The following is a 14197-nucleotide window of genomic DNA, read 5'->3' as shown; positions in this document are numbered from 1 at the left end:
TATATGTTTTTCTTTTTTGAGACGGAACTTCGCTCTTGTTGCCCAGGCTAGAGTGCAATGGTGTGATCTCAGCTCACCGCAACCTCTGCCTCCTGGGTTCAAGCGATTCTCCTGCCTCAGCCTCTTGAGTAGCTGGGATTACAGGCATGTGCCACCATGTCCGGCTAATATTTTTGTATTTTTAGTAGAGACAGGGCTTCTCCATGTTGGTCAGGCTGCTCTTGACCTCCCGACCTCAGGTGATCCGCCCGCCTCGGCCTCCCAAAGTGCTGGGATTACAGGTGCAAGCCACCACGCCAAGCCCACCTGATGTATATTTTAAGACCTCTTTTGCTGGTGGAGGACAGGCTTTGTGTGAGGGGGAGGGATAAAGAGTGGGAGCAAGGGGGCCAATTAGAAGGGTGTTGGGGAAGCTCGGGGGAGATGGTGGTGGCTCAGGATGATGGGCTGGGTTTGGACAGGGTGTGGAGGGGCTTGCAGGTGGATGGACTGTGGATGGTGGAGGAGTGTAACGAAGGTTTCTGCATGAGCCCTGGAGGGAACAGACAAGATCACGCCATTGCATAGTAAGGTGTCCTTTACTGTGGGGCAGCAGACCAGGCAGGGAACAACCTGGGAGGAATCAAATTTTATTTTGGACATGTTACTTCTGAAAGGCTAACAGACTTCCAGGCAGAAAGGTCCTTGAGGGAAACGTTCTAGGGGTCTCTCTGGGAGGCTTAGATCAAGGAGCTGAGACCAAAAGGAGAATGGGAGGGAGGAGGCAAGTACAATAGAGTTGGAGCCGAGGTCCTAGAGGCGGATAGGTGGATTCCTGAGGGAGGAGGAAGGGGCTGGGGTTGCTGGAGCCTGGCAGCTTCTTCCAGAGCCATTGGCAGGACTGATGCAAACAGCTCTGGGTGGGAAGAGGGAACCAGGATATCCTCCTGTGTCCTTCTTCTTCTGCAGTCATCCTGGGTGGCTGCCAGATGGAATTCCTTGGATGTCATTGCTTGGAGGTCCCCTGCATGCCTGAAGAAGGACATGCTGAGAACAGGATGCCTGGATCCCATGGGGGAAGGGAAGTGCCCAGGAAAGCACGAAGCCCCAGGAGGAGCTTTCAGTGCAGGGGTGAGTGGGGAGGCTGGGATAGTAGCTGACACTGTCCCACCTGCATCCCAGGTTTGAAAGGCACCTCTTCCCCCAGCGCAGGCATCCTGCCTCCCAACCCTGTAATTACGGTGCTTCCCAACGCCCAGCGCGTGGTTTGCTCCCATTCTTTGGCCTCCAATGGTTGCAAGGGATGAAGGTGGACATCTCTGTGATTATGGAGACGCCAAGTGGGCATTGACTGCTCCAGGGTGTGGATGGAGGGTGTGCAAACCAGGGTGGGGTGACGCAGGCTCTGGGTCATGATAGGGAGAGCAGGCAGCTGGGTCCTGGGCTGGAGGACTAAAATAAGGGACGCCACCTTCAGGGGTGACACATTAGCCCAGGCCTTCCCAACGGGTTTGACCAGTTCCTTTCTAATGGTATTCCTGTGCCACTGGGCTGGCCCCTCCTCCCCTCCTCCCCTCCTCCCCTATAAAGCCTCTTGGGGTTCCCAGACACCCAGAGTCAGCCCACCCCAGCTTTGGGGGCCAGTACATAGCCATGATCCTCAACTGGAAGCTCCTGGGGATCCTGGTCCTTTGCCTGCACACCAGAGGTGAGGTGGGAACAGAGGCAGGGACTGCAGTTTGGGGTGATGAGGGATACTCAAGATGGGGGAGGTGAACTGGACGCATGGGGTTGGGGACAGGAATTCAGGGGATGCAGAAGGTGCATCTGGCTCACCAGAAATGGCTTTCTGGACACATTGGGTGGGGGACAGGAGTTCAGGGGTGCAGAAGGTGCATCTGGCTCTCACCAGAAATGGTTTGCTGGCTCCATATGGCAAAGTCAGTCAGGATTAATGTGGGGGGGACGAGTTTCCTCAGAGCTGGGATCTGTGTTAAGGAGCTGGGGTCCTTGTAAAGCTGGGGTCTGTGTGCCTGGGGGCCAAGGTGTAACCCACTTTGGGTTGCAGGTTGGCCTGAGGACAAAGCCAGTGGGGTACCCCAACCAGGGGTGGATGGAGCTTATTTGGAGAAGTCTGGTCAGTTTAAAGTGGGTCAAGTGAACGGTTCAGATCCATCAGAGGTAGGGGTTCATGCCATTTTACCATCAGTTAAGTATTTACAAACGTACAGAGAGCTCTTTGAGAGTGACTTTTTTGGTCTGTTTGTGGGTCAGTTCAGGCTGCATTCATCCAGACAGGCTCCTCCTCCTGGGGCTGGGGCTGGGGTGGGGTTGGGGAGAGAAGCCCTCACCACCTCTTACCTTTCTCCTTCCTCTTTACAGGCATCTCAGGCAGCGAGGACCACCCCTCTCACCCACCCGCAGAGGACCGAGAGGAGGCAGGCTCCCCAACATTGCCTCAGGGCCCCCCAGTCCCCGGTGACCCTTGGCCAGGGGCACCCCCTCTCTTTGAAGATCCTCCGCCTCCCCGCCCCAGTCGTCCCTGGAGAGACCTGCCTGAAACTGGAGTCTGGCCCCCTGAACCGCCTAGAACGGATCCTCCTCAACCTCCCCGGCCTGATGACCCTTGGCCGGCAGGACCCCAGCCCCCAGAAAACCCCTGGCCTCCTGCCCCTGAGGTGGACCACCGACCTCAGGAGGAGCCAGACCTGGACCCACCACGGGAAGAGTACAGATAATGGGGTCCCCCAAGCCGTTCTGCTGCCAGGCATCTCAGGCACCCACGCCCTCTCCACCCTCTGATTCCCCGTGAATTCTTCCCAATTTAGCCTGGCTCCTTAAACCTCTTCCTCATTCCCTCGGCTTTATTCTGAACCCGTAAGGTGGTGTTCTCAATATTTCCTGTCCGCTCCTGAGATCCGTACTTAGTCCTCACATCGCCCGTTTTTTCCTCTGACAGCCTAAACCCACTCTCCTACCTCACCTCCAGGCCTCGGCCCCACCTACCTCCCACCCGGTCTTCCTGCCCGCGCGATCGCTGGGGCAGGGCTGCGGTACTGTGTTCCCTTCTGCCACCTGGTGGCCAGCGGCAGGAACTATCAGTAGACAGCTGTTGCTTCCATGAAACGGAAAAATAAAAATCATGTTTTCTTAATTTTGAATCTAGGCTGCTGCTTTAACTAACACTTAGGGTCTTTTTTATTTATTTTTATTTATTTGTTTTTTCTTTTTTGAGACGAAGTCTCGCTCTGTCGCCCAGGCTGGAGTACAGTGGCTCCATCTGAGCTCACTGCAAGCTCCGCCTCCCGGGTTCACGCCATTGTGCCTCAGCCTCCTGAGTAGCTGGGACTATAGGGGCCCGCCACCACGCCCGGCTAATTTTTTGTATTTTTTAGTAGAAGCGGGGTTTCACCGTGTTAGCCAGGGTGGTCTCTATCTCCTGACCTCGTGATCTGCCCACCTGGGCCTCCCAAAGTGCTGGGATTACAGGCGTGAGCCACAGCGCCCGGCCTTTTTTTTTTTTAGACGGAGTCTCACTCTATGCCCAGGCTGGAGTGCAATGGCACGATCTCGGCTCACTGCAACCTCCGCCTCCCGGGTTCAAGCCATTCTCCTGCCTCAGCCTTCTGAGTAGCTGAGATTACAGGTGCGCACCACCACGCCCGGCTAATTTTTGTGTTTTAGTAGAGATGGGGTTTCACCACGTGGGCCAGGCTGGTCTCGAAGTCCCGAAGTCCTGACATCGTGATCCGGTCGCCTCGGCCTCCCAAAGTGCTGGGATTACAGGTGTGAGCCACAGCGCCCCGCCTTTTTTTTTTTTTTTTTGATGGAGTCTCACTCTATTGCCCAGGCTGGAGTGCAATGGCACGATCTCGGCTCACTGCAACCTCCGCCTCCCGGGTTCAAGCCATTCTCCTGCCTCAGCCTTCTGAGTAGCTGGGATTACAGGCGCGCACCACTACACCCGGCTAATTTTTGTATTTTAGTAGAGATGGGGTTTCACCATGTTGGCCAGGCTGGTCTCGAACACCTGACATCGTGATCTGCCCGCCTCGGCCTCCCAAAGTCCTGGGATTACAGGTGTGAGCCACTGCGCCCAGCCAACACTTACGTTTTTGACTATTCGGATGCCTTCTTCACAGTCCTAAACTTACGGAGACCTGGAAGTAACTCGAGTTCCTATCTTGCCCATATCCAGCACGTAAGGCTATGGGGCTCAGCAGGAGGAGGGTTGGAAATGTCACTATGCAAGTCACAATAACATTCAGGCCCACATTTCTCCCTTTCTGGGAACACTATATTGAAGAATGGTAAGGTAAGTTTCATCTCTGTTTAATGGCCTATGGCTTGGATACCCCTGGTGGTATATGCAAACCTTCCCAGGGGTGTGTCGGCAGGACCAGTTTTAAGGGAATCCGTTTCCAAATTAATATGTGCCCCCGCTAGAATGAATCTCCTGCCTGTCCTGGGCCTGATCAGAGTGCCCTTCCCAGAGCTGCCAAAGGTCAATAGGAAACAAATCAACCTTTCCCATCTCATTAAGAGATTCATTTTCTTTCTTTCTTTCTTTCTTTTTTTTTTTTTTTTTGAGACGTATTATCTCTGTTGCCCAGGCTGGAGTGCAGTGGCACGATAGCTATCAGCTCACTGCAACCTCTGCCTCCTGGATTCAAGTGATTCTCCTGCCTCAACCTCCCGAGTAGCTGGGATTACAGGTGTGTGCCACCACGCCCAGATAATTTTTCTATTTTTAGTAGAGACGGGATTTTGCCATGTTGGCCAGGCTGGTCTCAAATTCCTGATCTCTTGTGATCTGCTTGCCCTGGCGTCCCAAAGTGCTAGGATTACAGGTGTAAACCACCGCGCCTGGCCAAGAGATGCATTTTCAATAAGTTACTTTTCATGTCTTTTTGTGTGTTTGTTTGAGACAGGGTCTCTACTCCATTTGTCATCCAGGCTGGAGTGCAGTGGCACGATCATGGCTCACTATAGCTTCAACCTCCTGGGCTCAAGCAATCCTCCTACCTCAGCCTCTGGAGTAGCTGAGACTACAGGTGCACCACCCCTGACTAATTTTTTGTATTTGTTTAGTTTAGTTTTGTTTTGTTTTTAGAGATGGGGTTTCACCATGTTGCCCAGGCTTGTCTTGAACTCCTGAGCTCAAGTGATCGGCCCATCTTGGCCTCCCAAAGTGCTGAGATTACAGGCATGAGCCACCGCGCCTGGCCAACTTTTTATATTTAATCCTTGTGAATATTCCTAGTTTTGATTAATTGCAATAATTGCAATACAAATAGAATAACTGTTTCTAACACTTGTTCAAGGGCTTGTTCACGTGTTTTTTAAAAGGATGCTAACAGATATGAAAGTTCTATGGCATTATATTCAATTTGCTACACTTAGAGTGATGTGCAGTCTCTGACAGACTCAACACAACAAATTGTTTTTAATTTTAAAAACTGATATGGCCAGGCATGGTGGCTCACGCCCGTAATTCCAGCATTTGGGAGGCTGAGGTAGGCAGATCACTTGAGGTCAGCAGTTCAAGACCAGCCTGGCCAACATGGTGAAACTCCGTCTCTACTAAAAATACAAAAAACTTAGCTAGGCATCCCAGCTACTCAGGAAGCTAGGGCATGAGAATTGCTTGAACCTGGGAGGCAGACGTTGCAGTGAGCCAAGATCGCACCACTGCACTGCTGCCTGGGCGACAGAGCGAGACTCCATCTCAGAAAACAAAAAACAAAAAAAAACTACACGTGGCCCGAATGAAACAAAACTAAGCTTAGGGTTTAGGAATAATCTGAGAACACATAAGAATTGTAGGGTGAGCCTAGTAGAATTAAATAGGCCCCAAGCTGGACTGGATTCACCCATTCATTCATTCATTATCTTACTTCCTCAATGTGTCCACGAATGCCGGGTGCCATGGGAGAATATAAGATTATAAATAATAAAAATATGTAGTTTCTACTCGGAAACTTAAAATTGAGAGAGGCAGAATTTACAGGCAAGTTTAAATAACATCAAAGACAGTAAAAATGCATATGTCCTAATAATGACATGAGCGAGCGCCAACGTAATAGCCTTGGCAGTAAACACCGTGAGTTCAGAAGAGTCACGGTGAGCTGGACTAGTCGGGGGAGGCTTCCGGGAGGAGGGCCTGGAGTGGGACCTGAGACAAGAGCAGGCAGCGTGTCTGGAGGATGGTCCAGGAAGGGCAGACCTGGAGCCTCATGCAGGGCGCAGGTGCAGAAGCTGCCCCCTGGTGATGTGCTCTGGTGGCCAGACCCACCAGCTCTGGGGACCAGCCCTTGCGCCTATGTGCATCAGCCTTTGTGTGTGCTGTTCCCTATGTCTGGAATGGCCTTCCTCTCCCAAACCAGCTGTACTTCTCCTCAGGGATGGCTCTGCCTACACCACTCCCTCCTGCACCCCACCTGACCCCCGACACCCTTCACCCCAGTCACCCTATGGCAATGATTTATTCATGTCTGTCTTCCCTTCCCAGGCCATGAACCTTGTGGGGCAGGGACTGTGTTCTATGCATTTCTTCTTGAACCCCTTTACCATTTTTGTGCCTACGGACTCCCAGAGTGCTGAATCACCCCCAGCAGCCCCGCCTATGCCTCCGCTGGGACCTTTTCCAGGGGAAGAGAGCTGGAAGCACTTGGAAATTTTTCTCTCCCACATCCTCACATGCCACCACCCTCCCACTCCCCCAGCCCACCCCCAGGCCTTAACCAATAGTGGACAAATATGAAGGTGTCAGTACCCCAGCCCTCCATGAGACTTGGCTTGGTTCCACTCATGTGCTTGGGTCCCATTTTCCCACTCCCTTTCCACTCCTCCCTACCCTCATTACTTTTTTTTTTTTTTTTTTTTAAAGACAGGGTCTCACTCTGTCACCCAGGCTAAAGTGCAGTGGCACAATCATAACTCATTGCAGTCTCGACCTCCTGGGCTCAAGTGGTCCTCCTGCCTCAGCCTTCTGAGTAGCTGGTACTACCGATGCACTCCACTCACTGGGCTAATTTTTTAATTTCTTGCAGAAATGATGTCTTGCTATGTTGCCCAGACTGGTCTGGAACTCCTGAACTCAAGCAATCTTCCTGCCTTGGCCTCCCAAAGCACTGGGATTACAGGTGTGAGCCATCATGCCCGGCCCCCTCATTACTTCTATTTATGTATTTATGGATTTATTTATTTATTTATTCAATTTTTGAGATGGAGTCTCCCTCTCGTTGCCCAGACTGGAACGCAGTGGTGTGATCTCTGCTCACTGCAATCTCCACCTCCTGGGTTCAAGCGATTCTCCTGCTTCTGCTTCCTGAGTAGCTAGGATTACAGGCATGCGCCACTATGCCCAGCTAATTTTTGTATTTTTAGTAGAAACGGGGTTTCACCATGTTGGCCAGGCTGGTCTCGAACTCCTGACCTCAGGTGATCTGCCCGCCTTGGCCTCCCAAAGTGCTGGGATTACAGGCGTGAGCCACTGTGCCCGGCCTATTTATTTTTGAGACAGGTCTCACTCTGTTGCCCAGGCTGGAGTACAGTGGCACGATCACAGCTCACTGAAGCCTGGACCCAAGCGATCCTCCCACCTAAGCCTCCCAAGTAGCTGGATCACAGGTGCACGCCACCATGTCTGGCTAATTTTTTTTGTAGAGATTGGGTCTTACTATATTGCCCAATCTGGTCTCAAACTCCTGAGCTCAAGAAACCCTCCTGCCTCCACCTCTCAAAGTGTTGGGATTATAGGCGTGAGCCACCGTGTCCAACTTCTCATTAGTTTTAAATAAATCTCACTTACTTGAATCTTTGTCTCAGGGCCTGCTTCTGGGGAATCCAACCCAGGATGCAAAGTATTTGCTACACACTATTGCAACTACTTTCTACTGCGCATGTGCCATAGGGCACTGTTGGTAAACGCTCCACAGCTTAAGCTCTCATTTAATTTGCATAACAGTGCTATCATGATCACTTCACAGAAGACAGCAATAGGCCTAGAGAGGTACAGTGATCCATGCAAGGTCACACAGGGGACAAATGGCAGAACTGGGATTTGAATTTAGGTCTGTGCTATGCTAACAACACTGATTTTAACCACTACATCATCCCAGCTCTTTTTTTTTTTTGAGACGGAGTCTTGCTCTTGTCACCCAGGCTAGACTGCAATGGCATGATTTTGGCTCACTGCAACCTCTGCCTCCTGGGTTAAAGCAATTCTCCTGCCTCAGCCTCCCATATGACTGGGATTACAGGCACCCGCCACCGTGCCCGGCTAATTTTTGTAGTTTTTTTTTTAGTAGAGACGGGGTTTCACCATGTTGGCCAGGCTGGTCTTGAACTCCTGACCTCATGATCCGCCAGTCTTGGCTTCCCAAAGTGCTGGGATTACAGGCATGAGCCACCGCGCCTGGCCCATCCCAGCTCTTTATTCATCTGTGTAACCCTGACACAGAATATAGTGCCTGGGCCGTCATGCACACTTCATGTGTGTTTTGTGAAAGGCTAAATTATTTAATGAACGGCCCAATTAACAAAGAGTAGGTCGGAATGATTGGAGTAAAATAACCCAAAGAAGAGAGAGACATGTTGGAGAGACAGGTCGGGGGAAAATTAGATATGCAGGAGGTCATATCTGAAAGTCTCTCTCCTCTATTAGAACTGTGCCTGGGCCCGGACAACATAACAAGACCCTGTCTCTGAACAAACAAAATAAGTTAGCTGAACATGGTAGGGTGCACCTGTAATCCCAGCTATTCCAGAGGCTGAGGTGGAAGATTGCTTGAGCTCAGGAGGTCAAAGCCAGCCTGGGCAACACAGCAAGACCCCATCTCTAAAAAAAAAAATTAAAATTAAAAAAGGGCCAGGCACAGTAGCTCGCACCTGTAATCCTAGCACTTTGGGAGGCCAAGGCAGGAGGATCGCTTGAGCTCAGGAGTTCGATACCAGTGTGGGCAACATAGTGTGACCTCACCTCTACAAAAAAAATGTTTAACAATTAGCCAGGTTGCCAGGTGCAGTGGCTCACGCTTGTAATCCCAGCACTTTGGGAGGCCGAGGCGGGCGGATCACGAGGTCAGGAGATCGAGACCACGGTGAAACCCCGTCTCTACTAAAAATACAAAAAAAATTAGCTGGGCGTGGTGGCGGGTGCCTGCAGTCCCAGCTACTCGGGAGGCTGAGGCAGGAGAATGGCGTGAACCTGGGAGGCGGAGCTTGCAGTGAGCCGAGATCACACCACTGCACTCCAGCCTGGGCGACAGAGACAGACTCCATCTCAAAAAAAAAAAAAAAAAAAAACAATTAGCCAGGTCATGGTAGTGCATGCCTATAGTCCCAGCTACTCCGCAGGAAGATCACCTGAGCATGAGAGGTTGAAGCTGGAGTGAGATATGATTGCACCACTGCACTCCAGCTTGGATGACAGAGCTGTCTCAGAAAAAAAAAAAAAAAAATTGTGCCTAGGGTGGAGAGAAACACATACATCTCTGGGTATACTGTGTCAGGAAGCTATGGATAGAAAGGAAGAAGGAGGTCTGGACCCCTCAAACTGACCCTAAGCCAATAAGGTGGAGTTAGTTAGGAGGAAAAAAAATTAATTAATTAATTTTTTAATTTTTTGAGACAAGGTCTTTCTCTGTTGCCCAGGCTGGAGGGCAGTGGTGCAATTACAGCTTACTGCAGCCTTGACCTCTTGGGCTCAAGGGATCCTCCTACCACAGTGTCCTGAGTAGCTGGGACCACAGGCATGTGCCACCACGTCCAGCTAAGAGAAATTCTTAAAGAAGAGAGAAAGGAGGGAAAGGAACTGAGCCCCTGATGTTGCCTAGGGAAAAAGCTGGGGCTCTTTACAGCACACTGCCTTCTTTAATTCCACAGCACTGTGTGGGTTTCCATGCCTTTATTTCCTTGGAAAGTATGAGCTTCTTGAAGACAGCGACTGTGCCTTGTCTTTCTTTGTATCCCTTACTTCTCTCCTAGTACCTGGCCTAGAAGGCACTCAATAAAGTAAATGATTAGCCCCATTTCACAGACGAGGAACCAACACTGAGAGAGGTAACTCACCTGGGCAAGTCATATCACAAGTGCCAAAGTCAAGACTGGATGCAGGACTGCCTAGCTGCAAACCAATTCTTCCCAGGCTGACACGGCAGGTAGGTGAGTGGGAAAGAGAAGGGGGAGGCATGAGGCAATTGGAGATTTTAGTACCTATTAATAGGCAGTGGATCTTGGCCCTCAAACAGGCTGTCTTCATTAGCTAGGGAGGAGACTGAGTGGGCCTGGATGGTATGGAGGTATTTGCACAGGGAAACCCATTGTGCTGGCTTATCCATTCAGATTAGACAATGCTGGTTCTCTCTACCTGCCTTGGCTAAGCTCACCTAGGAGTAAATGCCGCAGGGACACTGTCACGTCTATGTCAACACAGAGTCATGGAATTAAATAACAGAATAGGATCACAGATTTACAGAACAATAGCCCAGAACCTTGGACATGACAGATAGTTATTAAATGCTTGGCCAATGAAAAAAAAAAAAGAACCTAGAACTAGTATCACGGTAAAATCTAATTAAACAAGCTAAGTTACCTTGAGAAAGCACCAGGCACAGCCCTCAGCCTTTGGGCAGTGAATGATGTCTTTGGACTAGACAGAAGAGATGGTTGTCTGCCCTGCTTTGAAGCTCTCTGGCCAGGGAAACTCCAAACCATTCATTTGTTCATCCATTTGCCCACACAATCAACATTCATTGAGCATCTGCTCTGTGGGGTGCTACGTGATGGTGACAGTCCCAGGAAGCAGTTTCAGTCCTCCCTGCCCTCAAGGGGCTCTGTGTTTAGGGAGGACAAACATATACATCATGGCAATAAAATTTGACAAAAAGTTAAATTAGAGAGGGGGTACACCCTGACATAGGAGCCCAGGAGGGACTCCTAACTTCTCTGCCAATTTCATGTTTCAAAATCATTAGACCCAAGACTCGCTTTGGTATAAACTTAAGCTCTCTTACTGTACATTTTCCTTCTCCTGCTAATCTTTAATTAACTGCCCACCAGGTGCCTGGCACTAACTCAAAAAACTTGCTGAATTAAACTAAATGCACCTCCTGTGGGTTTTTCCTCCTAATATCCTCAGAGGCAGTAATCAATTCCCTCCCCAAAATCCCAAGTCCCCACCCCATCCCCAACTTTCCTTTTTTTTTTTTTTTTTGAGACGGAGTCTTACCCTGTCGCCAGGCTGGAGTGTAGTGGCACGATCTTGGCTCACTGCAACCTCCGCCTCCCGGGTTCAAGCAATTCTCCTGCCTCAGCCTCCCGAGTAGCTGGGACTACAGGTGAGCACCACCACACCCAGCTAATTTTTGTATTTTTAGTAGAGATGGGGTTTCACCATGTTAGCCAGAATGGTCTTGATCTCTTGACCTCGTGATCCGCCCGCCTCGGCCTCCCAAAGTGCTGGGATTACAGGCGTGAGCCACCACGCCTGGCCTACCCACCTTTCCTTTTGCAGCATAATCTCAACTCCTGTGATGGGGGCAGGCAGGATAGCATGGTAGTGAGATCAACAGACTGTGACTTGGGTTCTTGTCCCTACTTAGCCATTCGTTCTCTGTATGACCTTGGGATGGGACTTTAGGGGCATTTCTTTAATAACCTCTAAACTCCCATGCAATGCTGAGAGCCAAGGTAGCGGCTCTCAGGTCTTGTTCCAAGAACTTCCACCAGAAGGCAGCCTAGAGACTCCTCTCAGGTGTTTTCCTCCAGAGCCTTTCTCTTTCCCTCACTAATGTCATCCACTCCCTGGGTCCACCATCAAGGCACACAGGTGTCCCCTTAGCTGTCAAGGTGACCATTCTAAGGTGAGCCAGGCATGTGAGGTGAGGCGAGACAGGCTCTGAAGCCCTCAGGAAAATTCAGGCACAGGCTGCTTGTCCAGGTGGACCTCATGATCATCATTTACACATTCTCTCCCTGATTATTTCATGAGCTGGTGGTCTACAGGAGAGGATACCACAGCCAGGCAAAGGGATCAGGGCACTGCCTTCCAGTGGGGGAGGAGAGAGATACACAGATGCTTACAAGGTATCTGTAGTAGGATGTCACCTAGTGATGAATGGTATGACGCAACTTACTTAGGCAGAGTGAGGAAATAGGGATGGTCCAAACGCGTGTGTGTGTGTGTGTGTGTGTGTGTTTTGAGATGGAGTTTCACTCTTGTCGCCCAGGCTGGAGTGCAGTGGTGCGATCTCAGCTCACTGCAACCTCTACTTCCCGGGTTCAAGTGATTCTCCTGCCTCAGCCTCCCGGATAGCTGGGATTACAGGTGTTCACCACCAAACCTGGCTAATTTTTGTATTTTTAGTAGAGACGGGGTTTCATCATGTTGGCCAGGCTGGGCTACGAGCGAAACTCCATCTCAAAATAATAATAATAATAATAATAATAATAATAATTCCTGTCTCCTAGGGTCATTGAGAGAATGGAGATCAGTCCTGCATGGGCAGACGTCGGCACCGAGCTGAATGTTATACACTGCCAAGGAGTCGGCACCGGTCTCTGGTGAAGATGTTCTAGTCCCAGGGCCCAAAAGAACAGAGCAGGACATGAGATGCCTCTCTAACAGGAGTCTGTGTTTCCTGGTCACCTCTGTGTGCTGGGTGATGCTTCAGGTGCCAGGGAGACACTGGGCAGTAGGAGACGCTCCCTCCTGTGAGGAGCTCTCACCCAGAGGCACTCAGACAGCCCAGAACACAGGAGGGAAGATGGGCCACCCGTTCCCAGGCACTCCAAGGGCCAGCCCAGCTTAGAAGTCCCTCCTGGTACAAGTCTTTCCGGCCTCTCCTCTCCCGAGAGCATGTTCAGACTGCACCCTGGCCTCTTTCACCCTGTCGAGGAAGCTGTGACTCTAATTCTGGGTGACCAGTAACAATAAAAACCACTAATAGCCCTAGTGGAAAGAATGACTATTCAATAGGTGCACATAATGAGTAGACAAGGAACGCTCTTTTCCCTCACACTCCGCAGAACAGAGAGGGGAACAGTCTTGTTACTGTGAGAGCTAATCACAGCCTCTGTGCGCCTCCCTCCTCACAAGATAAGAGGGGTGGCCTCAGGGTGTGACTGAAACAGCCACAAAGGCTTCGGCCTGGGGAGCGACTGCCCTGCAGCTGACTCCCTGCTGCTTTTGGGAAGTGGAGGTGAAGGGAAAAGACTCGGGGGAGCAGGGGGAAGAAAGCTTGGTGGGCAGAACTCCACTTGCCGAATTCTTCCTCTTTCAGGATTCAGTGCCCAAAGGTGCGCCTGGCTGTGGCCCCAGTCCTCACTCCCATGTGCCAGCTGCAGTGCCCTGGGCCCCTCGGAGGCTGGCAGGGCTGCTGGGAGGGTGAGGACAGGCATGGGAAGAGTGGAAAGTGGGGGCTGACCCAGCCAAGCTCCAGGAGGCCATTCCATAGAGGAGCGAGCCATGGACCAGGAGCCAAGCAGGGAAGAAGGAAGGAAGGGTAGAGCCGAGCACCACCCACACCAGGAATAATCTCAGAGAGAGGATGGTGTGGACAGGCTCCAGGAAAGGGCTTCTCAGCTAGGGGCAACTCATTATGCTGCAGTGGGGGTACCTAACAGAACCCCCTAGGGTTTTTTTAAAGTATACAGCACTGTCCTGCCCACCCATGGCATCAGATGAATGCCATGTCCAGGGGAAACCCCAGTACGTCCTCATCACAGCCATGTGAACTCTGCTGTTTGTTCATAAAAATGTGTTGCATCCCTAGGGGGAAAAAAAGAGCTAATCCAATAGAGAGAAGAGTGGCTCAGGGGAGACAGTCACCCATGAGGAATGAGGGCAGGACACACAGGCCCAGGCTGAGATTGCACAGGGTGTCGCACTAGTGGCTGTGTCAGAGCCAAGTGCATGTGCCCACTGCCACCTCTGCCAAAGCCATCAGTGAATCCCTCCAGCACCTACAGGGGCTTTGCACATAGGAGCTGTGCTTGTGGGCGGGGGCACAGGGCAGGAAGCCAGAGAGGAGGGCACCATGTCCCTGAGTAAGGTAGAAAGGGGAAGCACAGCCTGGACACATTCATCCATTCCTTTATTTCAAAATATCACCAAGTACCTGCCACAGCTATGTGCTGGGAACTCAGTGAACACGCCTGTGCTTTGCCCACTGGCATGGAGCCCACGGTCCGGGGGTGATGGTTTCTGTTGCAT

General features: G+C 51.1%; 1 protein-coding gene across 1 annotated transcript; it reads left to right on the top strand.

The window, feature by feature from the left end:
• Positions 1–1592: 1592 nt before the first annotated feature.
• Positions 1593–3140, top strand: PSORS1C2 (psoriasis susceptibility 1 candidate 2). The gene is made up of 2 exons (XM_054491951.1): positions 1593–1687; positions 2362–3140. Exons 1-2 carry the CDS (start codon positions 1633–1635, stop codon positions 2715–2717), a joined length of 411 nt encoding a protein of 136 aa, XP_054347926.1. The 5' UTR covers positions 1593–1632; the 3' UTR covers positions 2718–3140.
• The last annotated feature ends 11057 nt before the right edge of the window (positions 3141–14197 follow it).

This window comes from Pongo pygmaeus, chromosome 5 (assembly GCF_028885625.2).
Source record: "Pongo pygmaeus isolate AG05252 chromosome 5, NHGRI_mPonPyg2-v2.0_pri, whole genome shotgun sequence".
In the NCBI taxonomy this organism is placed as follows: domain Eukaryota; kingdom Metazoa; phylum Chordata; class Mammalia; order Primates; family Hominidae; genus Pongo; species Pongo pygmaeus.
This window is presented reverse-complemented; position numbering and strand designations above follow the sequence as displayed.